This window comes from Leishmania infantum, chromosome 36 (genome assembly GCF_000002875.2).
Source record: "Leishmania infantum JPCM5 genome chromosome 36".
In the NCBI taxonomy this organism is placed as follows: domain Eukaryota; phylum Euglenozoa; class Kinetoplastea; order Trypanosomatida; family Trypanosomatidae; genus Leishmania; species Leishmania infantum.
This window is the reverse complement of record NC_009420.2, coordinates 1072467-1097466: the sequence shown is the minus strand read 5'-3', so window position 1 is coordinate 1097466 and position 25000 is coordinate 1072467. Positions and strand designations below refer to the sequence as shown.

Sequence of the window (25000 nt, the reverse complement as noted above, 5' to 3'; positions counted from 1 at the left end):
GGCGGAGGCCACGCGGCTAGCTGGCTACGACCCAGCAGTAGCAATGATGAAGGCGCACCACAACACATCGAAGCAATACGGCGACCGTCCGATGCTGCGTGCGCAGGTCGAGGCGAATATTCGAAAAATCAAGGAGCTGGAGGCGGAGCGACCGCCGCTGGAAGCCGGCAAGACGGCTGGCGCCCTGACCGACGGAGAGATGATGGAGAAAATCGAGTCTCCGCTTCTTGAGGAGACAGCGAAAGGGCAGCCAGCAGTTTCTCAGACCCAGATCAAAGCGTCTGTGACGACGACCGAGTCGGACTCAGGAGCTGTTGGCGCGTCTACGCCGGCGGGGTTTATCCAGGTCGCTGAGAGACCGAAAAACGCGGAACCAAATGTGCCAAACGAGCTCTTCCGTGTTCCGCAATCCAGAGAGCTGAATGAGATGCCGAAGTGGTATCGCGAGACTCTCGTCGAGACAGAGCCCATGATTCGGCAGTATGGTATGGTGCACGATCCCTTGGAGGAAAAACAGCCTGAAAAGGAGTATTACGTTCCGCCGCCGCTGCGCGACGATGAGCGGGTGACGCTGGACGACGCCCCTTCCGGACCGTCTGCTTTTGACGAAGTGAAGATGCACAAGCTCAAGTCTTTGCCGGAGCTGGTAGTCGGGTATAAGCCACTGCCGCTGTTTCGCGAGGTTTCAAAGAACGACTCACTTGAGGCAGCCGCTGAGGCACAGGAGAAGGAGGCAAAGGAGAAGAAGCTTGTGGGCAAGGACGGCAAGCCGATGAAGAGGTCGGAGCGCCAGCGGCTCGAGCGCCAGGAGCGGCTGCGCAAGTCGAAGCTGTCGTATGACTCTGATATTCTGCTGCCCAACTTGCCGTGGGAGACGGACTCCATTGTGGATCCGTACCGTGGTGTCGATGCAGTGGACGCAGTCGAGTTCAACAAGGAGGATCTCGAGAAGACATGGCGGGCTTATCGCGACGCATTTCAGCAGGCTCTGACCGAATTCGGGAACCTTACTCAGGTGGCGAGCGAGGACAAGTGCGAGAAGATGCTGTACGACACAATGGAGCGCTTCCGCGAAGGGCGCGTTGGCGATCATCCAGAGGTGCCCAAGGAGCAGGACGAGGTGTTTCGCCTCGTCTTCGAGGCCCACACGAAGCACTTTCTCGCCGACTTTTACAAGTTCAAGGGAAATCGCACCACCGAGGCGAACGTCGTCAAGGCAGAGGCGGACGAGATTCTTCGACGCGCATCGGCGAAGAGCAAGCTTCTTGGGAGGAACTTCATGAATTTTGTCCAAGAGATGACCTCCCTCGAGCTTGAGACGATTCGCAAGAACCCGGTGCAGCGCTATGCGGTCATGGTGCGCGACCGTAAGTATGAGCCCATTTCCCAGCCCTTCATGAAGTGGATCAAGAATGAGCTGGGCGAGTTCATGATCACAGAGTTCCATAGCGCCGAGCAGCTGGAGACACACAAAGAGTTTCTCCACCGTCACCTGAACGATGCCTGCATCAGGTGCCCCTCCCGCGTTGAAGGTATCAGCGACGCGTCCCGCGACGCGGCGGTGGAGGCGTTTTACCAGTGGTGTCGCGGTGCGTTGGCGTTCTACACAGGCAAGAAGTTCCATAGCATGTTCCTCGACTTCGCTGACAGCCGCTTTCGCTCCCGCGCCGAGGAGCTTTACGAGGATTCGATCGAGCTGTTCTCCAACTACGCGAAGGCTGGCAAGGATATTGTGCAGATTCCAGTACCCGACTCAGATCCGCCTTACGAGTATGATGAGAAGGAATTCCTCGATGGAGAGAATGCTGTCTTTGCGGAAATCTCCGGGCATCTCGACAAGGCCGAAGCGTTGTGGCACTCCGGCAGCAGTAAGCGCTGGTACCCCATGACAGATGAAACAGAGTACATGTGGTTCAACGAACGCCGAGGTCGTCTAACCCTCGCGATGGACATCTCTGACCGCTGCTTGGAAAATGTCAACAAGAAGACGCACCCATCCATCCACCCGTTCCCTGAGCGCGCGCGCGTATTCTTGGAAGGCGCACCTCTCACTCAGGAAACCGCAGAGCATCTGTGGCTGCGCTACATGGGGGACTTGTACTGGGAGCACTCGGAGTTCATGCAGCGGCAGGGCCGCTTCCAGACCAGCCGGTCCTACCGCGACAAATGCCTGAACTTGTATCATTTGGCGGTGCGCACAGCGCGCGAGCGGCTGCCCGCGTCGTGGAAGGCGCCCCTACTCACAGAGGCAAAATACATGCTTCGTGTCTACAAGCCTGGTGATGACGTGCTGCAACACCTGCAGGATGTGGAGACGGTGGTGGACAAGCTCTTTGCGCAAGGTGAGCCGCGTCACTGGGTCGAGCCGTTCAGCGAGCTACCGTACCGGCTTGCTGTCGTACATGCAAACCTGCCTGCCTACGGCGAGGCTATCACAAAGGAGGTGCACCGACGTCTGAAGTGGCAGCCTTCCAACGAGCTTTTGATGAAAGATATGGAGCAGCGAGCTCGCGGCGGCGCTGTGACGCCAGAACTGGTGCCGTATTACAACACACTGAATGCAGTCGCAGAGACGGTGTTCCGGCGCAAAATACTCAAGTGGCGCTCCAAGGAGTACGAAGGCTCTGATCCTTTCCTCTTCTGGACTCACATGTACTTTGCCTTTCGCGTGCATCCCAAGGACCGAGACGAGGTACAACGGATGTGGGACATGTATGAACCGGCTTATGTGTACATCTACACCCAGTGCGCGTTGGCGTCGCGCGTGCGAGGCCACCGCCTCATCAACGATGCTCTGCGGCGCCTGTGTCAGATTTTGCTGTCTGGCGACCAATCGCAGAAGCTTGTCTTGATGGAGGAGCTGACCAAAGTGCGCGAGAAGATGGCGCATTTGATCGACCGCAGGGAGCTTGATCGCACTATCAACGCCCTCGAAGCGCACCTCGAGAACCCTGCGCAGCAAGCGTACACATACGGAACGGCACTGCTCTACAAGGAAGCCGTGCTGCACGAAAAAATCACGCGCAACCCGCTGCTGCGAACGCAGATGGCGGCGAAGGAGTACACGGAGTTGCGCAAAATGCAGGAGGAACTGCGCGTCAACGGGGTGACACTAGACCCTCAGCAGGCGGCGAAGATGCAGGAGAAGGAGGGTGGCCTCGATGACACACACCTCGACGCTCAACCGAGCTTGACCACGAAAGAAATGTTTGCCGAAAAGTAAGCACGTATGTGTGCGTCTGTATCCCTCTTCCTTGCACAACACTCTTTTCCACCACTTGCTTCAAAACAGCAGGCATTGTTGTGGCGCACAGGCGGCGTGTGTGACATGCGGATCCCTACAGGCAGTGTTTGGCTTTTTTTGTGAGGCGCTTTTGACTCTTTTGTAGTGTTCCTCCTTGAAGCAGATGCCGCTTCATTACCGTCTTAAGGCGTCGTGCTTCGCAGCTATCGTTTCATTTCAAGACGCAAGAAAAAAAAGAAGATCGGATTCCGCAGATGTCGACTGGATTTACCGCCGCACAAGAGAGCGCAACCAGGATCTGCCGGACACTGGAGATGCAGACAAACGGTGCACAGTTTTTCCGTTTTTTTCTTTCGTGACCTGAGGCAGGTAGGCGGAGGGCTCACCTTCCATTTCTCGCCCTTATCTTCATCCTCTTTCTCTTTGATGTTTGCGTGGGTGCGCACATTCTGCCTGCATTCTCACTGAGCCGCTTTACTCAGGAACTCGATAGGCACCTCTGCAACGTGTGTTGAATTGTGCCATTCTTCAACAGTTCTACAACCCTCTGTTTCCAGCATCCGTTACACACCAGCTCTCTTTGCGAGGTGGTTTTGTGTTCAGCGTGAGCATGCAGAGGCATAGGGGCAGAAGGGGGTATCGGCAGGCTTTCTTTCTTTTCTGAAGGCACTTTTTTTTTCGAAGTGCAGGCCAGAATCCCTCGCCCGTTGAGTGAGAGAAAGAAAACACACACGCACACACAAATTCAGGCAAAACGTTCTTGCTGTTCCTGTTGCCCTTCGGCGTCTTCGCTGCCTTCGTGACGTTTTATTGGCGAATTCCGTAAAACGGGGTGCATCTTATTTTTTTCCTTTGTAAGGATAGCTTGTCTGCCTCAGCATCATCGCGCACTGCAGAATGCCGCTTGTAAAGGCAGAGACCGATGCGAGCTTTGTGGCTGAGGTGGCCGAGAACGTTGGCGGCGCTTGCGCTCGCATGAATGACCATATTTCGGTTATGATAGAGGAGTACCTTCGGCGGCGAACACAGCAGGTGCGCGATGATGCCAAGCAAGAGCTGGATGCGGTGCGTGAACACCTGGAGCGAAGGATTGCGGACGCTGAAGCGGCGAAAGCAGCGGAAGAGGAACGTCATCACAAGAAGAAGGCGCAAGTGCTGCAGGCCGCAGTGGAATTGCAGCAGATGCACGCAAACCTTCACCTCGAGCGCCTCTTTCACACATGGAGGCGCTGTGCTGATGTTCGTCGGGAGCGTCGCCGACTCGCCGAGGAGGCTCACGCCCACATTGGGCGGCTTAACTTATTTCACGCGTACATGCAGTGGCGCCTGTTTGCGGCAGCTCTTCGCCATAAGCGGCTTGAGGCAAAGGAGGTGCACAAACGCGACTGCCGCGAGCAGGAGCTACTTGGGCAGATTGAGGGGTACCAGAGGCAATTGGAGGAGGAGAGAGCAAAGGATGCCAGCTTGAATGAAAAGCTCAAGGAGGCGTTTGTGCGGGGCATGTGCGCGTTGAACCGAGAGGCAGTGCATGTACTTCACGGCTCCGAAGAGAATCAGGACGCGGATGTGGAGGCGATTGCAGAAATCCTTAGCCGTGAGAGCCATTCACGGCACCGCTCTGTGACACCGGGCCACATGGATAGCTCCACTCTGAGCAACTTGCACGGCCACGGCGTCTGCCCGGTGCACCACATTGATGCCAAAGGGAGCTTTTATCATCCCTGCTTTTCCCCGGGGTACTGCGAGTATGATCGCCACTCAGGTTCGCGTGCCCCAGTATCTTCTGCGGTCCCACCGAGCGCATCAGGCCCTTTTGTGGTGCGTGCAGATCCGAAAAGCGCTCGCTCAATCGACAGCAGTCCGCCAGTACCGTTCCGCCACCTATCGAAGTCATCAACGACACGGTGGAGAATGTAAAGGGGAGAGACCGAAATTATAGACGCAAGAGAGTCACACGCACTGCTGCCCGTGCACGGTGCGTCCTTCTTTCTGCTCCATCCACAGATCGCTCGCTTTCGCGCAAAACGTGCTGTTCATCGCCAAGGCTTCACGGCCTTCGTTTTCCTCGCGCGCGAGAACTCACTGCAGCATGTACAGGTCTGAGTGGCGTACTTCTTGTTCAGCAAGCCACGGTCGGCTGCTGCGGAAACACCGCCCTCTTCCCGTGGCCGTGTATGAAACTGTATACTTTCACTTGGATGACGAGTGCACTTGCACTCTCAGAAGTTCGAAAGAAAAAAAAGAAGAAAGCAGAAGCGCAGCAGCGTATGCATGCCCCTTCTCGTCTTTGCGTTCCAGTAGGCATTTCCCACTAGGTATCGCTCCGGTGTCGGATTAGTTTGCTTTTATTGCTCTCTTAGTTTTGTTGGTGCATGTGTAATGACGAGGAGGGGCACCTGTGCACCTCTACGTGGTTGCGTACCATATTTTTGGAGCTCAGCGTGCTGGCTGTGGACTTTCGTGCAGCCGAAACAGAGGAACTGTGCACGCACAGATGAGAGGCGCAACTTCATGCCTACTTTTTTTTTGCTTTCTACTATCTCATCATCATCTCTCAACATTGCCGAATAAAGTGGCAGCACTACTATACGAACGACGCGATTGTGCTGCCATGAGCCGCCGCGTCAACGCAGAAGCCTTGGGCCAGATTCTCGAAGCGCTCTTCCTGCTTCGCTCATCAAGGCTGGCAGAGACTTCCACCGCTGGATCTGCGTCATCTGTTTCCTCGGGGTACTCGACGCCGGAGCCGGGGTCGACCTCGGAAGCTGCGGTAGACTGCGCGCGGCACCTTCTGCGCGATTGTGTTCTTAATGCTGTAGAAATCGAGCCCGCACAGCCTGATCCTTCATCCCTCCCGGTTGTGGAAGCAGATTCATCTATGACCACCAAAAAGTCTCCTTTTTCATTGAGCTCTGCAGCCGCGTGGCGTCCGCGGAGAGAGATCGGTGCTGTGCTTGAGGGTCGCGACTTGCACAGGATCGACCTCTCCGGCACGCGTTTGTGTGCTAGCTTCAATCGCAGCGATCTTTCCGAGGCCGTTCTTCTTGGAACCTACTTTGCGCACTGCACGTTCAACTTGTGTGATTTGCGGAAGGCAAATATGGCAGGTGCTCAGTTTCACTCTTGTACGTTCTTGTCTACCGACGCGTCGGCAGCGACAGCGCGCCGCGCGCATTTTTCTCATTGCATGTTTCACCGGGCTGACTTGTCCGACTGGGACGCAGCGGGTGCAACCTTTTTTCAATGCAGCTTCACCTTGTCTGACCTGTCCCGCTGGTCTTTGGACGGACAGACGACTGTGGTGGGTCCAACCGACTGGGGCCGTTGCCGCCGCTTAGACTGGGTGATGAAGCCTGGGAGCTCGGTGCGTAAGTGCTGTGTATTCGGAGACGCAAATGCCACAAGCGCCCTTTCATTGGCACCCGCTGAAAAGTCATCGTGCCACCCGTCACAGAGACATCACTGAGGCGGAAGCAGAAGTAAACATGGCACCATTGCTGACGCGCCTCATCGCATTTGAGCTCGCCATACTTTTCCTGACTTCGTAGCTATGCAATGCAGCAGTCATCACACCTTCAGGCAGGTAGGTGCGCACACCCCGATGCTCGTGCTGCGCCTCACGTTCAACAAAAAACAAACAAACTTCTGCGAAACGTAAAGAAAAACAAAAGAAAGAGGGAGGAGAAACAAAAAGGAATGTTCGAAGCCGTGATAAAAAGATTAGTTCAAAATGAGGATTCAGCTGACCTTTTGCTGTGCTTTACCACACCCAAGGAGCGTTGCAAATTCTGTCGAGAGTGCCGCACCTGCTCTGTGTTTCTCGTGCCTGTTGTCTGATGTTGCTTTTCACTTATCCCGTGCCGGCTTGTTCACCCCTCTTGTGCTCTTTGCGTTGCCAGCTCTTCCACCCACGTGAGCTGGTCTTTCCTTACTGTTTAATTTCTCGTCTGCGGCGCTCTTTGTGTGGGGCTTTTCCTTAGGAAGACAAATCGTTGGTCGCATGTGCCACTCAAGCAACCACAGAAACCCAAGTAGTTCTGTTTGGCAGAAGCCCGTTTCTTAGCCACACATCTCTCTTTTTCTGAAGGCTGAACGTAGAAGGTAAGAGAACTCCCGTGGTTTCTGCCTGAGTACCCGCACGTGCTCGAAGAGGGCCGCGTCGAAGAGGTGGTGAAACTATGCAGGAAGGCCACACCTGTGCTGCGAAAAAAAAGAAAAACAGCAGCAACAGCATAATAATCCTTTCCGCGCATAATCACCACATTGTGTTTCTGATTTCCGCACAACAGTCTATTCCTTACTCAACATGTCACTAGGGGATGCTATCAATTTACTGCGTGAGGTGTACGCGAGCACCAACAACGACCATCGAAAAAGCTGCACTCTCCAACTGCTGCAGTGGGAGAAGGCTCTGCAGGCTGCAGACGCGGTACGGATCGGTATTGAACTTCTTAAGACGTCCAACGAAGGTGTGGCAGTTCAGGCGTACGGTGCGGTTCTGCTGCGCCATGCCCTGCACGCTCGCGTGCTACAACCCGCACAACTGCCTCTGATGGATTTACTCTCTTGGTACTGCAACGAGCCGACCTTAGGGCCTTTGCTGCGGGCGGACTTGATGGAGCTTATTATCGAGTGCGTAATCTACTCGGATGACGCGGTGATAGGCCAAGTACTGGGGTCCCTGTGTACAGGGATCGAGTCGCAACCGCGTCGGATGCTGCTTCTGAGCGAGATGACAGTGGCGCTGGTCGACCCTGATTTCGATCGTGTGCCGCGCGAGTCTATCGGGAAGCTGAAGCGCAGTGTGACCAAGCAGGGAAGCCAGCTACTGAATGCCGCTACCATGAGTCTCTACACATACTACGTGACCTCCGGCGGCGAGCAGTCCACGGCACTGGCGCCGGACTTAGAGCCGTGCGTCGAGGCTGCGTTCAAGGTGATTGGCACCCTCGCGCCTCAACTACCGTTCTCTGCGTGGCAAGAGAATAACCTGGCAGCAACAATGGAGGTACTGCTGCGATGGGTGCCGGCGCAGCGCCCGGTGCTAACCTGCGCCACCAGCCTACTGCGCTGCTACTCAGCCGGCGATGTCAGCAAAGCGGCCATCCTGCGCGTTCTGCTCAGCATTGTGCTGCGGAAGATACCCGCACTGGTTGCTAGTGGTGACATTGCCGCACTGGATGAAATTCTCAACTTGGCGTTGGAGCTTCCCAAGGACTTTGTACAGCTGGAGGGGGTGCTACTGGTGCAGAGCATCATGTCAGTCTTTTCCGTACCGAGCATCCTGTTCGGGCAGGAGGCTGTGCAGCTGATGGAGCGCATGGGAGAGGAGACGTTTCGCCATGTGGACGCGATCGAAATCTACAACGGGCTGCGTCTGTTGCTCCCCAAGAACTTATGTCACCCTGTGCAAGGCACGAACCCGGAAGGGCAAGAGCTCTCTCGAGAGCAGTTTGGATTCGAGCAGCTGTTTGAGGAGGTCTTTGCTGACTTCCGGCGAGGTGCAAGCAAGATCTTGACTCAGCTAGCTCGCATGTACCCGGAGCGCACGAACCAGTATCTGCTGAGCCTCTTGGGCGACCTTCCTGACCCTCGAGGCACCCCCGGAGACCCGCGCACCCGCAGCCGCTTCGTACGGCAGAGCAGCCTAACGTTCGTCTGCTGGGAGGCCACCCAGTTCATGATGGAGTACCTCTCGGCCGCTTTCGAGTACTCGACTGTGAGCGTCAACGCGTGCGTGTCGACTTTGCTGGCCCACGAGCCCTCTGACGCGGTGCTCAGACCTGTGTACTTTAACATGATCTCTTACTTCTGGAAGGTGCGCGACGGCGATGTCATGAATGTATGGGAGGGGACCATCAATATCCTTCTGAACTGCATCAACGACGAGAGTAGTCGGTACACCGACGACATCGACGTCTCAGCTGCACGGCGCCGGGCTCACACCTTACTGGTGCAAATGTGTGTCGAGCACAGCCGCCGCTTTTTACCACGGACGCCTTCTCTGATCAAACAGCTGGAGCCGATGCTGATGCGCGCGAATGGGATGGAGCGCTCACTCCTGTACGAGGCCCTTATCGCACTAACGGCTGTTCTGCCGGCGCACGAGTCCGACGCGTACTTGCAGACAATTGTGAACCCGCTTGTGAACATGCTGGCCACCTCTCCAGCTCTGAAAGACCAAAACGCCTTCAATAACATAATGTGCGCGGGTACGCCAGACGACAAGGACGCGAGGGGCGTGCTGCAGGGATGCTTGAACACGATTGCCGCCGTCTTCCGGCGTTGCCAGATGACACCATACGTGATAGAGAAGGCAACGCAACTGTTTCCACTGATCGGGCAGCTGCTCTTGAGCATCCACAGCATGCAGCCGAGCGATCTGCCTCCCGAGTACCGCAGCATTCTCGAGCAGGAACCGGGGGAGAGAGATCTGTTTCTGCCCGGTAAGACACGCAAGAGTGATGCGCACTTGGTCAACACAGTGCGTGGAGCTCGCGCCACGCTGATGAACATTCGTATTGCTCTATACCAAGTCTTTGGAGAACTGAGCCCCATTTTGCCAGCGGAACGGTTTGGTGAGGTCATCACTGCCCTCACAACCAGCGCTCAGATACCCACGCATGTTACTCGCTCTCTCACGGAGAAGTGCTTGCTGCCGATTGGCAAGGAGCACCCGACGTTGCTCATCTACATTTTCCAACTTCTCCACCGATTTTTCGCTCAGCGCAAGGAGCAGGTGCGTCGGCAGCGGACGGCGGAGGCAAACGCGCGCAATACCCGTGATGATGTAGTGGAGTCAAAGCAATGGCTCTACTACGCAAAAGACGTGACCAAGTTTATACGGAGTCACGTGCTGGACAGCCACTTGTGGAAGCGCGACAAGGCGCTTTTCCTCGCAACGGCAGAGGTGGCGATGAGCATCTTTGAAAGCGGCGCCGACAACCGTACAGCGCAGAGCTTTCTCATTTCCATTGTCAACCTCACCACCGACACCGCAGTTCTACCGGAGGTGGAGGCAGCCTTGTCGGAGGTGCGCGTGGTAGTATACTCGCGGCTCGTCTCGTACGTGACCCTGACACCGGACGGCGAGCTGACGCCGTGCGAACGTGAAAACGTGGCGTACGCGATCAGCGAGCCCTACGTGAGGCTCTTTCCCAATCTCACGCCATCCTTGACCATGGCCGGGATTTCACAGGAGCAGCAGGAGACGCTGAACGCACACCTCCTAATCGTGGGCAACTTTGCTGGGCAGCGCCGGAAGGTGAAGGAGTTCTTGATCAACATAGCAAAGGCGGACGCCGGGGCGTCCGGGCGAGTCTGAGACTGGACTTTTCAGCAGCGAAGGTCGAAGTGTGTGTGTGTTATGATACCCCGGCGTCTCTGAATTGTGAGCGTGCGCATTTGAGATGCTTGTGTGTGTGTGCGAGTGTGTTACCAAAGGCACGGCGTTGAGGCGGCGAGGGAGAGAGGGACTTGTGTGGCGAAATCGGGGTGGAGGAGGAGAGGTGTGATGGAAACAGATGGGGTAGGTTCTAGGGGCTTGGCGGGAAGAGCGGGGTGCTGTCACATGCACGTGTAAGACACGCTGCTCTATGCAGACGCGTCGGCTGAGGTCGTGCTGTTGCTGTACATCATCCCCTCCTTAGCGACCTCTCCACCTCTTGCCTCGCAGATGTTCTGTACCATGTGCGTTAGTTTTCCCCCTTTTTCTCTGCTTTGGCGAAGAAGCTGGATGAAAAGTACTCGATGGCTTTTGAAATTGTCCTCCTCGCGCTGCGTGCAGCCGCGTTACGCGTTGCACTCTCCAAACCAGAACCTTTCCATTCCTCTCCATCTATCGCTCTGGTCATTTTTTTCTCTTTCCATGCCCCTCCCATGTGCGTGCGTACGAGAGAGAAAGGGCTGAGCGTTGCCGTGCCCGCGCCCAGCGTCGCTGAGGCCGCCGCCCTATCACCTGCGCGCCGCCATTTTCATCCATCCTCTTGGCAGTAGAGGTTGATTTCTACCTAGGCGAGGCGTATGGCTTGGACCAGCGCTCCTACAGTAGTGTTCACTTCGTGTGTGTTTTCTGCGTCGCCATGCCTGTGGGTGCTGCAGCGCTATGCGAGTATTATGGCTACCTGCCGAGGCTCGTCCGCCATACGGGGCTGCTTCCATCGACACGCACCTCCGTGACTTCATCGATGGCCCCGACAGTGTTGCACTCGTCACTCTACGAGGTGGACCCTTCTCCTCCCGTGCGGAGCGGCGAGGTTGAGCTCCCGTCCACCTACTCACTGCACAAACCGTTGGTGTATGACATCGCTGAGCTGCCACCCAAGCCGGTCTCATCCTTGCGTCTAGTCATTATCAGCGACACCCACGAGCGGCATCGAGAGATGAGTGTTCCAAACGGCGACGTGCTGGTGCACTGCGGCGACATCCAGGAAGGCTTGAACTTTGTGCGGGACGTCAAAGCGATGCTGACCGATTTTTCTGCCTGGTTCACGGATAGCGCGTTGCACCCGCACCCGGTGAAGTTGATCATTGCGGGTAATCATGACAAGGCCATTGCTGCAATGTCTACAGAAGATGTTCGCCGACTCTTTGAACCTGCTGTGTATTTGTGCGAGGACAGTGTGGTGGTGGAGCCTGTCGGTGTGCGCTTCTACGGTTCACCACGCTCCATCTCCAACTCTCGCTGGAGCCCCAATACAGCATTTCAGGACAAAAAGGCGTGGAAGCCTTTCATGTTCGCCTCGGCGCGGCAAGATGATGGGCCAGGAGCCGTGTCCACTGCTTCTCGATGCTCATCGGAGCAGCCTCTTCGCGCGCGGTTCGAAGGTGCCACACCAGGTGGTTCTGTCGATGTCTTGGTAGTTCACCAAAGTCCAGACATTCCCAGAGCTCACCACAGCGTTGAGGAGCAGCCAATTTGCACGTATACTCAACAGGTGGCGCCGCGCCGCGTGCTTCTTTGTGGACATCTTCACGGTGCACATGGCATGCATCGGCTGCCAGTGCCTGAACTTGTCAGGAAGTCATTTCGCGTGGCGACACGAGGTGGAGGCGGCCAGCCGGAGGGGGTGGCGAGGCTGGATGAAATCCCGTTCCTTCCGTGCATTAACGCCGCCATGATGGTTGGCCGCTTTGGCCAGAATGTGCTGCTCCCTCCGAGTGTCGTGGACCTGGAGCTGTGAAGACGTTGCATGGGAGGGAGTCAGGCGAAACGGAGATCCATGGAGGCTACAGTGTGCGCACACTGCTGGGCCGGATCTTTGCCGCGCCACCGGGTCTGTAAGGCATACAGCTGCTCTGTAGCTTTTTTTGTTCGTTGCTCTATCGTTTTCCTTCTCTCTTCGGATCTCTTTGTTGGCTCTGATGCGACGGGTGCGTCTCAGCATCCGTTTTCCATGTTCTCTGCACGTATCACTTTCCCAGTGCTGACTCTAGGCACACTTCTTGAGCCACTGTCAAGTCGATGCACCCTACCGTGCTCTTGGCGCGCTCGCCGGGAGTCACAGACGCGTGCTCTTCGTCTCTCTGCAGCGTTGCACCTCGTCTGTAAGCGGTGCCACCTCGAGCATCCGCGAATATTGATAAGGGCAAGCGAAAAGAGAAAAATGAATCAGCTGTTTACAATTCGTAACGGGGGCCTGCCTCTGCAGAAAGAGGGTTTCCGGTTGACTTGACTTTGCCCACGTGTCATGGTTCAAATTTGGCGGGTTTGCCACCCATGCACTCTCAGTCTCTCCCTCTGCTTGTTGCCTCGTGCCTCTGCTCTCCCGCCACTTCACACCTCTCTTCCCTCTTCCCTCTCCCCCCTCTCTCTCTCTGGTTGCTCCTCTGCAACTGCTTGTATTTCTCATGCTCGCCATCTTGCTGGCACATGTGTGTCTCCAGTTACGCCCTTTGATAAACAGGAGAGAAAAAAGCTGAACGAGGCCCTCACTTCGACGACTTTGTAATCCTTAGCGCATCATAGCTCGAAAGGAGAGACCGGAGCACGACGTGTTGGCGACTCTTCCTTTCTTCCCGTTAATTCAAGAAAGAAAATAAGAAAGGCGCTCCACAGACTCCTTGACCCCCTCTACTACTAGTACTATCGCTCACACCACAGACGCGTCTGTTCGCCATGCTCCGCCGCCGTGCCGTCTCGAAGGTGGCCACGCCAGCTGCCCTTCGCTTCCTCACCATCACCCCGATTCCCATGCCCGCGCTCTCCCCCACTATGGAGAAGGGCAAGATCACGGAGTGGTGCAAGCAGCCGGGTGACGTCATTCGCCCCGGCGACACCTTCTGCAACGTCGAGACCGATAAGGCTATCGTGTCGTACGATAATGCAACTGAAGAGGGCTTCTTCGCCCGCGTCATCACCTCTGCTGGCGAGGAGACGGCCGTGGGTCAGACAGTGTGCCTCATCGTCGACGAGAAGGAGGGTGTCCACTCCGACGAGGTCAAGAACTGGAAGCCTGAGGCCGAGGAGGCGCCAGCTGCGGCTGCCGAGGAGGCTCCTGCTGCCCCTGCCGCTGCAACCCCTGTGGCTGCCGCCCCTGTGGCGGTGTCTGGTGACCGCGTGAAGGCATCGCCGTACGCTCGCAAGATGGCTGCGGAGAAGAACGTGTCATTGAGCGGCATCAAGGGCACCGGTGGTGGTGTGGGTCGCATCACGTCCAAGGACGTGGCGGCTGCCGTGGCAAGCGGCACTGCCAGCTCGGCTGCAGAGGTGGCTGCACCTGCCAAGACTGCTGCTGCTGCGGCACTGGCTGCCCCCGCGAAGCCCGCGGCAGCCAAGGGAACGCCTCCAGCGAACCCCAACTTCATCGACATTCCGGTGACGACGATGCGATCTGTCATCGCGAAGCGCCTGCACCAGTCCAAGAACCTGGAAATTCCGCACTACTACCTCTTCGACGACTGCCGCGTCGACAACATGCTGGCCCTCATCAAGCAGCTGAACGCGAAAGGTAATGGCGAGTACAAGATCACCGTGAACGACTACATCGTCAAGGCTGTTGCGCGCGCCAACATTCTGGTGCCGGAGGTGAACTCCTCCTGGCAGGGCGACTTCATCCGCCAGTACGCCACCGTTGACGTCTCGGTGGCTGTGGCCACGCCGACTGGCCTCATTACCCCGATCATCCGCAACGCGCAGGCGAAGGGTCTCGTAGAAATATCGAAAGAGACAAAGGCTCTAGCGAAGAAGGCGCGCGACGGTACGCTGCAGCCCAGTGAGTTCCAGGGTGGCACGTGCTCCGTGTCGAACCTCGGTGCCACGGGCATCCCCGGCTTCACAGCCATCATCAATCCCCCGCAGGCGATGATTCTCGCCGTCGGCTCCGCCAAGCCGCGCGCTGAGATTGTAAAGAGCGAGGAGACGGGCGAGTTCGAGATGACCGGCAGGGTAGAGAACGTCGTGAACTTTTCGGCGTCCTTTGACCACCGCATCGTCGATGGCGCGCTCGGCGCCAAGTGGTTCCAGCACTTCCATGACGCCATGGAGAACCCGCTGTCACTTCTGCTGTAGGAGCAGACGCCCAGCTGGTAGATGTAGCCATGATGGAATTTGGGCGGTGTGATGCCTCCACCGCCTATCTCGACCACTGTTGTTTTCTTTGACCAGTCTCCCTAATGGGCTTTGATGTGGAAAGGAGGTGTTTGTCTGGGTGTCTGTGCTCCTGTGTGTAAATGGCAGACAGAAGGAGATGCGTTCAGTGCAAGGACAAGCAAAGGAGACGAAGTGAAGGGTGATCTTCACCTCCTCTCCCCCTCGTTTTCATCTTCTCCGTCTGTAGGTGGTGCTGGAGGGAGGGAGGGAGGGAGGAAGGGGTAGGGAGGGAGCAAGTGGGAGATCGAGGGAATTCTCTGCGAGGGGAGACCTACCGACTTCAAAAGACTTCGTTCTCTCCCCTCCCGTTGTGTTTTTGTTCGTTATCCCTCCCTCGTTTTCATGTCGTTGAGTATTAAAAGCGTTTCTGTTTTTATCATCTTTTGTTTTGTTGGTTTGTTCGTTTTTATCATGCCTTGCGCGCTTGCAGCTGCGTAGCGTCGTCTTCCCGGTCTCGCCCATTCTCGATGTCTCCACTGGCGCTGCTATGTTGTAGAGAATATCCTGCTTCTTCCTCTCTCTCGGCGCGTGGGGGGGAGGGAAGTGCACACATCGCTCGTGGAGCAGCGCTGCGTCAAACACACAAAAGCCTTGGTGGAAAGGACGAGATGAGGGACTCCAAGTGTACGCATGTATGCGTCTAGGCGAAGGCGTTGATGCCAAAGAGTCTCGAAGCCGAGACGGCTGTGCTCGAGTAGTGGTCGTCATCCCACCGTTGCGATTGTCTGTCTGTTTTGTGAGCCGAGATTCTCTTCCATAGAAGCATTGCAGGTTGTCGGCGCGCGCATTCGAGCATTCGAAAACAGCAACAACAACAAAGGCTGTGAGAAGAAGCACAACAGAACCGCAACGAAAAAAAAAGGTGAATAATCGAACGATAGATTCTTCCCCTTCCCTGGCAGACCACATGCATCCAGTCTCACCGATGATTGCATCCCTGTACATGCACACACACACACACACACACACACACACAGTTCGCACCAAGAACAACAACTAAACAAGCAGACACACACGCACGGACAGACGGGATGAACACAGGCATAACGCATCTTCTCACTTTGTTTTAGTAGTGGTCTGTTTATATATATATATATAATATTTGTTTGTGTTACTTTATATTCAAACATCTTCGCCTAGCGCTTTCTCTCTACTTCAACGCACTCATACACACAAAGAAGGTGCTTTTGCAGTTGTGCCCAACTCTTCTCCCCAGACACAGCCCGCCCTCTCGAAAAGTGCACACGGACACATACAAGGGGTAGAGAGAGAAGCATGCGATGACCACAACGAAGCTGGCGCTCGAGACGGGTGCAGTGCTGATCTGAAGGGAGGAGAGGGTTTGGCTTTCCTTCTCTTTTCTTTTGTTATTTGTTCTTTCCCCTATAGGTGTGCGTGTGTCGTTGTGTGTCCGCACTTCGGTAGAGGATGCCTGTATGCTGATGCCGAGGGGATTGTGGGACGGAGCTAAGCGTGCAACAACAAAAGTCAGATCATTGGTTCAGCGTGCACTGCCGCGACACGGTGACACGCAAGCTCGAACGGTTAACGGTCAATGGAATGAGTGAGAGGAATGCGTGTATGCGTAGGAGTCGTGCACGAGGGAGGCTGCATGATTCGATGAAAACTATCGGCTTAGGGAAGGGAGCACTTATTCTAGAGACCGTTTTCTCATACACGTCCGCAGCGGGGTGAGGCTGCATTGCCTTCATTTCGCAGCGCTGTTTGATGAGTGAAAAGTTCTTCAACTCCAGCGATGCCACAAAAGCCTCTCGGTGCCTGATTCTTACCCTTCGCGCAAACACAACAAAGAAAACGAAGAATGAAAGCGGAGACCGTGGCGGTGCACACGGGGCTGAACCACTTTTTTGCATTTTTTTTTGTACCGGACACACGCCCTCCACTGTCGACGCGCACATTCGCTCTTTCACGCTGACATCTTTTGTCTTCTATTCTTTAGTTTGCCATTCTACCAAGGCACTTAGGCACTAGTGTGCAATATAGAAGGCTCTTCTCTCTTTGCCTTCACCGAACGACGGGCAGCGCGATACACCGCCGAGTTGTACGCCGGAGAGTCTGCAAAATCAGACACACACACATATGCACACAAAAATCTACCGACGGATATACACTTCTCCCTCTGTTCGTATTCGATCAAACACACCCACAACTGTATATGCGCCCTTATAATTAGTCGAAGGCAGAGAGAGACCAGGAGAGAATCCTTGTGCCTCCTCTAATTTCCTTTTAAGTCCTACAGCTGCTAAGTGATCTGTTTCTTTCTCACCCATTGTGCTTACGCACACGGTGCTCAGACCACATTCAAGAGGCTCTTTGTATGTGATCCAAAGGCAAACAACCCTCCGTGATGATCGCTGGTGCAAGCGGCAGCACCGGTCGCGAAATCGTCACACCTGATCTCGCACCCAGGTACGCCCTGTGTCATGACCTTAGTGCGCTACCAATCCCAGTGAATTTGTGGACCGTCGTCTTTACCAGCTTGCACGCCGGTGACGCGCGCCGTTGCCTGTCCGCGGCTCCTGTGGAGACTGGAAGGACATTTTAGCGGGCGTCTCGCGCATCCAACGGTCCAATGTTTCGGGCGGTGTGCGGCGCTTCGACGACGCGAAGGCCTAGTGAGGGCGGTATGGGTGAAACTGCCGGCAAACGTACCGCCTCTCGCGGGCGTCGGATGATGCTGATGCGGTGTTTCACACTAACGCTGGGAGCTCCGCTGTCTCGTCTTCGGAGTCGAGCTCGACGCCGTGGTTCTTGGGACCCCCTCACAGCCACAGCAAGATGCCCACTGGGCAGTCGAGAATGGAGGAGTAACCCGCCGGTCGACGCGGTCGTGCGAGCGGTGCCCACGACATCTTGGAGGAGCTCTGCGACAAGAAGCCGAAGAACAAGCGCACAAAATCTACGCTTGACCCATCGTTGTCCGCGGGTGCGAACGGGGGTGTGGAAGCAAATGGAGGCGGCGACACGGAGAGGTGCCGATGGAGCCAGGAGTTCCTGTGATAGGCAATGCAGAATACCTTTCACCGCTTGGTCTTATCAGGCCATCATGTCTCGATCAACTTCCTCTGCATCTTCCCTCTTCACGTGCTTTCCTTCGCCAAGCCGACAGTTGCCAAGATGGTGTGTCTATTCAACTGCATGGCGCATACGGTGCCAAGAAAGGACGAGGAGCTTCTGCTAGTGGAGTCGACGTCGCGCAAGTTAGACAATGCCCTGTCGAACGAGATACACGCTGCCTCTTACGGAAAAGCTGCAGCTCGCGAAGCCAGCGTTTCGCTGGTCGATGAAACGCCTCGACACGTCTACGAGCACAATTATCGCCTGCACCGTCACGGCTTCACATCGCGAGACGACGTCTCTTGCGCTAGCGATGACTCATCGGAGTTGACAGCTCCTTCGAAAAGGCAGCAGGAAGATGCCCACTGGATGAGCCATGGTTAAGTGCCAACGCTACACTACTTCTCTCATGTGAGCGTGCGCGTGGCAAACAAGCGCAGCCTGTCGGCGTACCTGAGCACCTCGTGCAGGCTCGGCACTCGCACGTTGCGACTCTTCAATCCATGGGCCGGCAAACTGCTCTTTCCCTCATCGCGCTGCTCGAGCGGCAGGTAGACGTCAAGTGTCTGGCCAAATGGATTTCAGGCGACATCGTGGAGTTGTTTTACAAAAGCGACAACAACGCCGAGGAGGAAATCCGCAGTGGAGTACGGCAGGCGCCTCGCTTGGTGAGAGCGACGATCATCAACGGCAGGTGCGTGACGCGGCGAGCACACATAACGGCCTAGGAGGACGGTTTCGGCGAGAGAGAGATACGGTGACCGCAGCGGATGCGGAGTTGAAGCGAGCCGGCATTTCTCGGGTGCCTCGCCTTTCGGCTTCTTGTCTCTCTTCTTGCCTTCTCCTTGATCTATAGCTCCACCGGAAAGAGGCATGATAGATTTGGAAGATGAGAACGTTAGGAGCTCTGATGACAGGAGGCCACCTCGGCGTGTGGTATCTCAGGATCCAGTGCCCTCACTCTATGTGTGCGGAGGCCAAGCAGCACCCCCCTATCCCTGGCAAAATGCCGAACCACCTCCGGTGGTGACAAGGTCATGCACCTACGACGTAGGGGGGTGTGAGAGCGATGCATCGCTGCTGCTGCCGGCGGTGATGCCCTTTATAGCGTTGTTTCAGGGCGACCTGCGTCCTTGAAGACGCTTGTGCCATCCACATGATGTGCAGGGTGTTGGCGTGATCCGAACGTATCCCAACCCGGCGACGGCGAGGGGTGCACCAGGTGACGGAAGGCGCAATGGGATGAACTGTGAGGCGGCCTGCGAGGCGAGGTGTGGGCAGAGTTCGAGCCGCAGGCCACAAAACACCAGACACGAACACTTCATTCTAAGACATATGTATAGTTGCTAAGCCGCTGCGGGCGGATGCTCGGTGACGATATGGTGCAACAGGTAGACGACGTTATCTTCTCTCATGATATTCTGCCTCCCTCTTTCCCATTTTCACAATACCACATCCCTACACGAGTTCACATACTGTTTCGGTTGCTCTGACACGGCTGCAAAACTGCTGCGCCAGTGAAGTGCGTCGTGCCGCTTCATCTATCTTCGCCTTTGGCACGCGCACTTGCATTGTTTACCAAGGGTACACGTACACAGGCCAGAGATGTCGGCTAACTGTGCGGGTTCCGCAGCAACACCCGACGCGAAGAGGGCTCGAGTGGAAGCCGATGTGATCACGGAGGGGGACCGTGCGCCGGTGTTTCCTCTCCCGCCCACCGATGCCGCTGCCTACGAGCGTGAACACGTGCACAACGTGTACAGAGCGATTGCCGACCACTTTTCTAGCACACGGTACAAGGCGTGGCCACAGGTCGGTGCCTTCTTGGAGGGCCTACCGCCCTTCTCTCTCGTGGCGGATGTTGGCTGCGGAAATGGGAAGTACTTTTCGGCAGCACAGCGACTTGCCCTCACCGCCTCCTCGCATCCCATGAGCACATCAGGTGCTTCTCTCGAGATGAAGTCGCGGCAGCAGGCAGAAGCGCAGCTGTTGCCGCCTCTTGTCTCCTTTGCACCCGCACACCGCTACGTCGTGGGTCTCGACTATAGTGAGGAGCTCCTGCGCTCCACGCAACGTCAGCTGGTTGACCCCAACATGCATCATGCGCAGCGGCGTCGCCGCCTTAGTGGCAAGCGCGCTAAGAGCGAGGCAGAGGCGGTGGTGAAACCTGTGTCTGCGGAGGAGCTCCCACGAACAGATACGGTGCGCAGCGACGCTCTGCGGTGCCCGTTGCGTAGCGGCGTCTTTGATGCCGCCATCAGTATAGCGGTGATTCACCACTACGCGAGTCGCGAGCGGCGGAGACTGGCGGTGCGTGAGCTCCTTCGCCTCGTTCGGCCGCAGGGCGGGCGTGTACTCATCTACGTGTGGGCACGTGAGCAGCGAGGCCACACAAAGCGTCTGGTCGACCCAGAAACCGGCGACGGTCTCGTGCGGTGGGAGCGAAATCAGAAGTGCGATGGGGCACAGCAGGTGTTCCACCGCTACTATCACTTTTTTTCGGAGGGAGAACTGGAGCAGCTGTGCAAGGACGCGGCCAGCGATGATGGGACAGGATCGATTCCGGTCGCAATCAGCAAATCTTACTACGACAAGGAGAACTGGTGTGTGATGCTGGAGCGCTGCTGAAGTCGAAGGAGAAGGCGTGGCGACTCGAACGCCGCCTGAGATGGACAGCATTGTGCCTGTGTATTTGCATGCGCCTCTTAGCCCTATTCGCCTACACGCATCTGCTTGGCCCTTTCATCTTGCGTAATAAGTAGTCCACCTCCTCTTCACAGGCGCATTGTAAAGTTGCGCGCGGGCATCATCGCGGAAGCCGACGTGTCATCGATGTCGAGGCTTGCGTTGACATCACCCCCTTCCTTCCTTTGCCGCGTCTTCCCAGACGGTGACGGGGAATAACCACCACTACGAGAGTGAAAGAAGGCAGCAACAGAGTCGAGAAGGAACGACACAAAAAAAAAACGCCGCCGCTGCTCAGTATGCCAGACAGGAGGAAGATAAAGGCCGTGCTGGTTTTCGTTTTCTTGTCGCTTGGGAGACGCGCCAGATCCCCTTTCCCTCGTGTCTGGGCGGTGCCTGGTGCTGTCTGTGTGTGTGTGTGTGTCGTGTCTTGCCGTGTAATGTCGTGCCGTGGACAAGCTCGCATAACGTGCGCCAGGTAAAGTCTCATCGGCAGAGGCCGGGTGCCGTTCATCATAGGTGCGCCGTCTTCTCGTCTCTCCGTCTGTCTGTCGCTACTTTTCTTTCTTCCTCTCGCACATCGAGTCCTTCGGCTTCCCCCCTCTTTACTGGAAACCAAAGAGCAAACCACGCATTCCCGACGACCGTGCCGCGCCGACATCCATAGCTGCCACTCGCTCCTTTTTATTTTCTTCCTTTCCAGTCTTCCGTGCCGTTAGACTCGATCGCTCGCTAGCTCGAAATGGAGCATCAGTACTTTTTCATCGAGGCCACGTGGCTGGAGGCGGCGGCAGCTGGCATTTGCTCACGCAACGGAATCATCTTGAAGGATGCCATCGCCAAGGCGGAGAAGGGCATACCAGTTCAGATCAAAAACGACTCCGCTCCGACTATGCACAGTCTCATCCAAACGACACATGCCTCGCTGGAGCAGGCCTGCGAGCGATACTTACATCAAAACGCGCGGAATCTTCGACTCACCCGAGCAAGCAAGCCAACACCTGCCGTGGAGGCCCTCAACGAGGCGGAGCGCGCGTCCTGCCGCGAGCTAGTGGTGCGCATCGCCATCACAGGTGCCCTGACGCAATACCAGCGCTGCACACGCAAGTGCATCTTGCAGGACTCGAGCTCGTTCTCCCCGTCCTCGTCTCATCCAGCTGTGTCTGCGAGCAAGACCGTGCAGGGCAACGGTGTGACAGAGAAGCAGCTGGAGCGCAGTTTACAGACGACGCTTTTGAAGGGGCTTCTGTACGCCTTCGAGTCCTTTCAGGAGTGCCACTCCATGAACCGCGATCACTATCCGCCACGCGTGGACAGTAACACTCCCGGCACTGTCGGCTGGGATACCCTTGTGCTGCTGTACCTGGTTCACCGCATACCGCAAGTCGCCCGCCACGCGAGTGGCAGCGCCATTGACGATTGCATCGGGCAGGTGATACGAACGTGGCGCAAGCTGTTGGTTGCACTCCAGTCTGTAGACGCCCAGGAAGCTCCCGAGCACTCGCGCCGTCGCGGGGCCCTCTCCCTCGTGAACGGTCTCCTCATCATTCTGTTTCAGCGCTACAACACTCACCAGTGCGCCGTACTCTTGGGTGCCGTGGAGCATGCAGAGAATGTCGCCGAGTCATCCAAAGAGCCGGCACGCTCCATCCTACACCCTTCGCGGCACATGGTGTCAGAGGTGGTCACCTATCACTACTATCAAGGCCGGATGCGCTTGTACGAGCGGAAGCTCGACGAAGCCCACCGCATTTTGCGGATAGCTTACACGCTTTTGCCGCCCGCAGGGTTCGGCAATGAGCCTCAGCGCCTCAACAAGGAGCGGGTGCGCTTCTTTCTCTCTGTGGCCGGTGTAGCGAATGGGCGGCGCATCCCCGCTGAGATTCTGCGCGCCGACGAGGATTTGCTCCCGCGCCTGTTCGGTTCCTTGACCGCGGCCATTGAGCGAGGGGACCCGGTGCGCTTCTCCGGTGCTCTCGACAGCAACGCCTCGACGTTCCATCGCCGCGGCGTGTATCTAATTCTGCAGCAGGCAAAGATCCTCTGCTATCTCATGGTGGTCGCCCGTGTGCACGCCGCCATGGCGGCACTTTCTGACGTGGACAACAGCCGTATCACAATTCCAACGTTGCTGGCCGCGTACACCTACATCACCAGCGAGGAGCCGCAGAGTGGGAAGCCGTCCGCAGAGTCGAAGAAACGCTCACGAGACGACGAGGCTGTGCCGCCAGTCTCTGAGGCTTGCATGGCGGAGAGCGTTATGGATGAAGACCGCATGGCGCTCTGGATTGCGAAACTCATTGCGCGAGGATATGTGCGTGGGTACTACTCGCACGAGCACAAGACGCTGGTGTTGTCAAAGAAGGTCCCCTTTCCCCTCTTACAAGAAGAGGTGTGAGCTATGGAGGTGAGGCACAACATGCGGGGTGGAAGCGGAGGCGAAGCCGGGTGGGCCCATCACCGCACCATTGGAGAGAATCACGTAGGTCTAACGTGAGGAGAAGTCTGAGCGAGGGAGTACAGGGGCAGAACTCTAGCCGATGAAGGCCTCCGTGTTGGCTGCGTCGCTATTCACGCCTCTCCGTCTCTCTTCCTCTTTTCACGTCCGCTTCTGTTGTCCTTTTTTTGTTTGCCTATTTTATCTGCCTTTGCGAGCCACCTCTTTGGTCACCTGAGGTAGGCAGAGAGTCGTGTGCCGCCTGAAGCGACCTCGTGCCACCTCCGCTCGAGTTTCAGCAAAGAGATGCACTGCGATGTCACACGGACTACACGGGCTGAGACCGGCTCCGCATGAAGGCATTTAATCATCTACCATACAAGAGCACTGAACGAGAAAAAAAACGGTAAGACGTACTTCCCTGACCCGTAAACCTTTTAACTGCATCCGCGCCCTTTCAAGGACTCGGCAGCACCACCTCCAGCTTGTCATCAACTCGCACGGAAACGGTCCTCCGTCCCTGAGCGCGGCTGTGGACGACGCAGAGTGTCCTCATTCACCCAACTGGTCTTCAAACCGCCGCGAAGCACTGACGCTGCGATTTCGCATCTCATTTTTTTTTTTTGGGGGGGGGGGCATTCCTTGTTTTTCAGTGCGTTCCCACCTGATGCCGCCTTCTTCCACCGCCACACTCACGTTCCCTGCATCCGTTCGTCTTTTCGCCTACTACTGCCTACTCAGGCTCTTCCTACCTCGCGCATGCTTAATCAAGGAGCACAACCATCACGTGCCGCTTTCTCAGGAGCCACACGATTCCGCCTTCAGCCTGCTGACAGGCTCAACGGCTTGCCGCTTTTGTGCAGCTTCCATCCAAGTTCTTGTGTGCCGCGCACTATATTGAAGCATCTGATGACCAATGAGAACAAGCATATATCCGACTGCGCTGCGCGTCAGCTCGCTGCCGTGCGCCGTCATGAGATGCAACCTCTAGTCCTTGAAATCTGAATGCTCCTCTGCGACCGGCTCTGCGCAGCTGGTGCTGGTGCTGTTTTGTGCGTGTGCGTGCAACGAACGCGTGATGCATAATTAATCGACCAATAATCGGAGCGCGCCGCCTGCGCGGTGGCGTGCGTGAAGTCAAACCAATGCAATATATATATATATATATGGCTGACTGTCGTGTGCTTGCGTGCGCCTTGGGTGTGTGGCTGTGGTGGTGCCGCGAGGGAGGCGGCGTGTGCGCTGTGCAAGCGTGATGCAGAACATACAACAATCACCTCGGGGGGCTGCCTCGCGGTGGCTCCCTCTGAAGCGCCGCCGCGTGCGGCCACTTGACTGAGCCCCTGTTAAGCGTCATCCGCTGACTTACACTGTGGCCGCGCGCGCGTTGCGCTGGTGTGCGGACAGACCCACCTGCACTTCGCTCGTCCCGCTCGCGTGTCGATGAGTGGTGCCGATGGATGGTGTGAGGGAGAGCGAGGGCTGCGATGGTGCTGGTGGCGCGTGCGGCGAACCTCTGATGACCAATGAGAACAAGCATATATCCGACTGCGCTGCGCGTCAGCTCGCTGCCGTGCGCCGTCATGAGATGCAACCTCTAGTCCTTGAAATCTGAATGCTCCTCTGCGACCGGCTCTGCGCAGCTGGTGCTGGTGCTGTTTTGTGCGTGTGCGTGCAACGAACGCGTGATGCATAATTAATCGACCAATAATCGGAGCGCGCCGCCTGCGCGGTGGCGTGCGTGAAGTCAAACCAATGCATATATATATATATATATGGCTGACTGTCGTGTGCTTGCGTGCGCCTTGGGTGTGTGGCTGTGGTGGTGCCGCGAGGGAGGCGGCGTGTGCGCTGTGCAAGCGTGATGCAGAACATACAACAATCACCTCGGGGGGCTGCCTCGCGGTGGCTCCCTCTGAAGCGCCGCCGCGTGCGGCCACTTGACTGAGCCCCTGTTAAGCGTCAT

At 56.5% G+C, this 25000-nt stretch overlaps 8 protein-coding genes across 8 annotated transcripts in view; all 8 read left to right on the top strand.

Moving 5' to 3' along the window:
- Nucleotides 1-3223, top strand: part of LINJ_36_2840 (conserved hypothetical protein) — a gene marked incomplete at both ends in the record, with an annotated part of 4329 nt that extends 1106 nt beyond the window's left edge. Inside the window, one exon of the mRNA XM_001469409.1 lies at nt 1-3223. This exon is cut by the window's left edge and continues 1106 nt beyond it. Coding sequence (XP_001469446.1) covers nt 1-3223 — 3223 coding nt within the window.
- A 918-nt stretch (nt 3224-4141) lies between these two features.
- LINJ_36_2830 (conserved hypothetical protein) lies at nt 4142-5161 on the top strand (the record flags this gene model as incomplete). The annotated part of the gene is made up of 1 exon (XM_001469408.1): nt 4142-5161. The coding sequence occupies one exon, from the start codon at nt 4142-4144 to the stop codon at nt 5159-5161; it is 1020 nt and encodes a 339-aa protein (XP_001469445.1).
- Nucleotides 5162-5738: 577 nt separating this feature from the next.
- Nucleotides 5739-6710, top strand: LINJ_36_2820 (conserved hypothetical protein; the record flags this gene model as incomplete). Its single annotated transcript, XM_001469407.1, has 1 exon — nt 5739-6710. The coding sequence occupies one exon, from the start codon at nt 5739-5741 to the stop codon at nt 6708-6710; it is 972 nt and encodes a 323-aa protein (XP_001469444.1).
- Nucleotides 6711-7550: 840 nt separating this feature from the next.
- On the top strand, nt 7551-10568 carry LINJ_36_2810 (conserved hypothetical protein; the record flags this gene model as incomplete). The annotated part of the gene is made up of 1 exon (XM_001469406.1): nt 7551-10568. One exon carries the CDS (start codon nt 7551-7553, stop codon nt 10566-10568), a length of 3018 nt encoding a protein of 1005 aa, XP_001469443.1.
- A 757-nt stretch (nt 10569-11325) lies between these two features.
- Nucleotides 11326-12426, top strand: LINJ_36_2800 (conserved hypothetical protein; the record flags this gene model as incomplete). Its single annotated transcript, XM_001469405.1, has 1 exon — nt 11326-12426. One exon carries the CDS (start codon nt 11326-11328, stop codon nt 12424-12426), a length of 1101 nt encoding a protein of 366 aa, XP_001469442.1.
- A 935-nt stretch (nt 12427-13361) lies between these two features.
- Nucleotides 13362-14753, top strand: LINJ_36_2790 (putative dihydrolipoamide acetyltransferase precursor; the record flags this gene model as incomplete). Its single annotated transcript, XM_001469404.1, has 1 exon — nt 13362-14753. One exon carries the CDS (start codon nt 13362-13364, stop codon nt 14751-14753), a length of 1392 nt encoding a protein of 463 aa, XP_001469441.1.
- Nucleotides 14754-19517: 4764 nt separating this feature from the next.
- Nucleotides 19518-20540, top strand: LINJ_36_2780 (conserved hypothetical protein; the record flags this gene model as incomplete). Its single annotated transcript, XM_001469403.1, has 1 exon — nt 19518-20540. One exon carries the CDS (start codon nt 19518-19520, stop codon nt 20538-20540), a length of 1023 nt encoding a protein of 340 aa, XP_001469440.1.
- A 799-nt stretch (nt 20541-21339) lies between these two features.
- Nucleotides 21340-22995, top strand: LINJ_36_2770 (conserved hypothetical protein; the record flags this gene model as incomplete). Its single annotated transcript, XM_001469402.1, has 1 exon — nt 21340-22995. The coding sequence occupies one exon, from the start codon at nt 21340-21342 to the stop codon at nt 22993-22995; it is 1656 nt and encodes a 551-aa protein (XP_001469439.1).
- Between the last annotated feature and the right edge of the window lie 2005 nt (nt 22996-25000).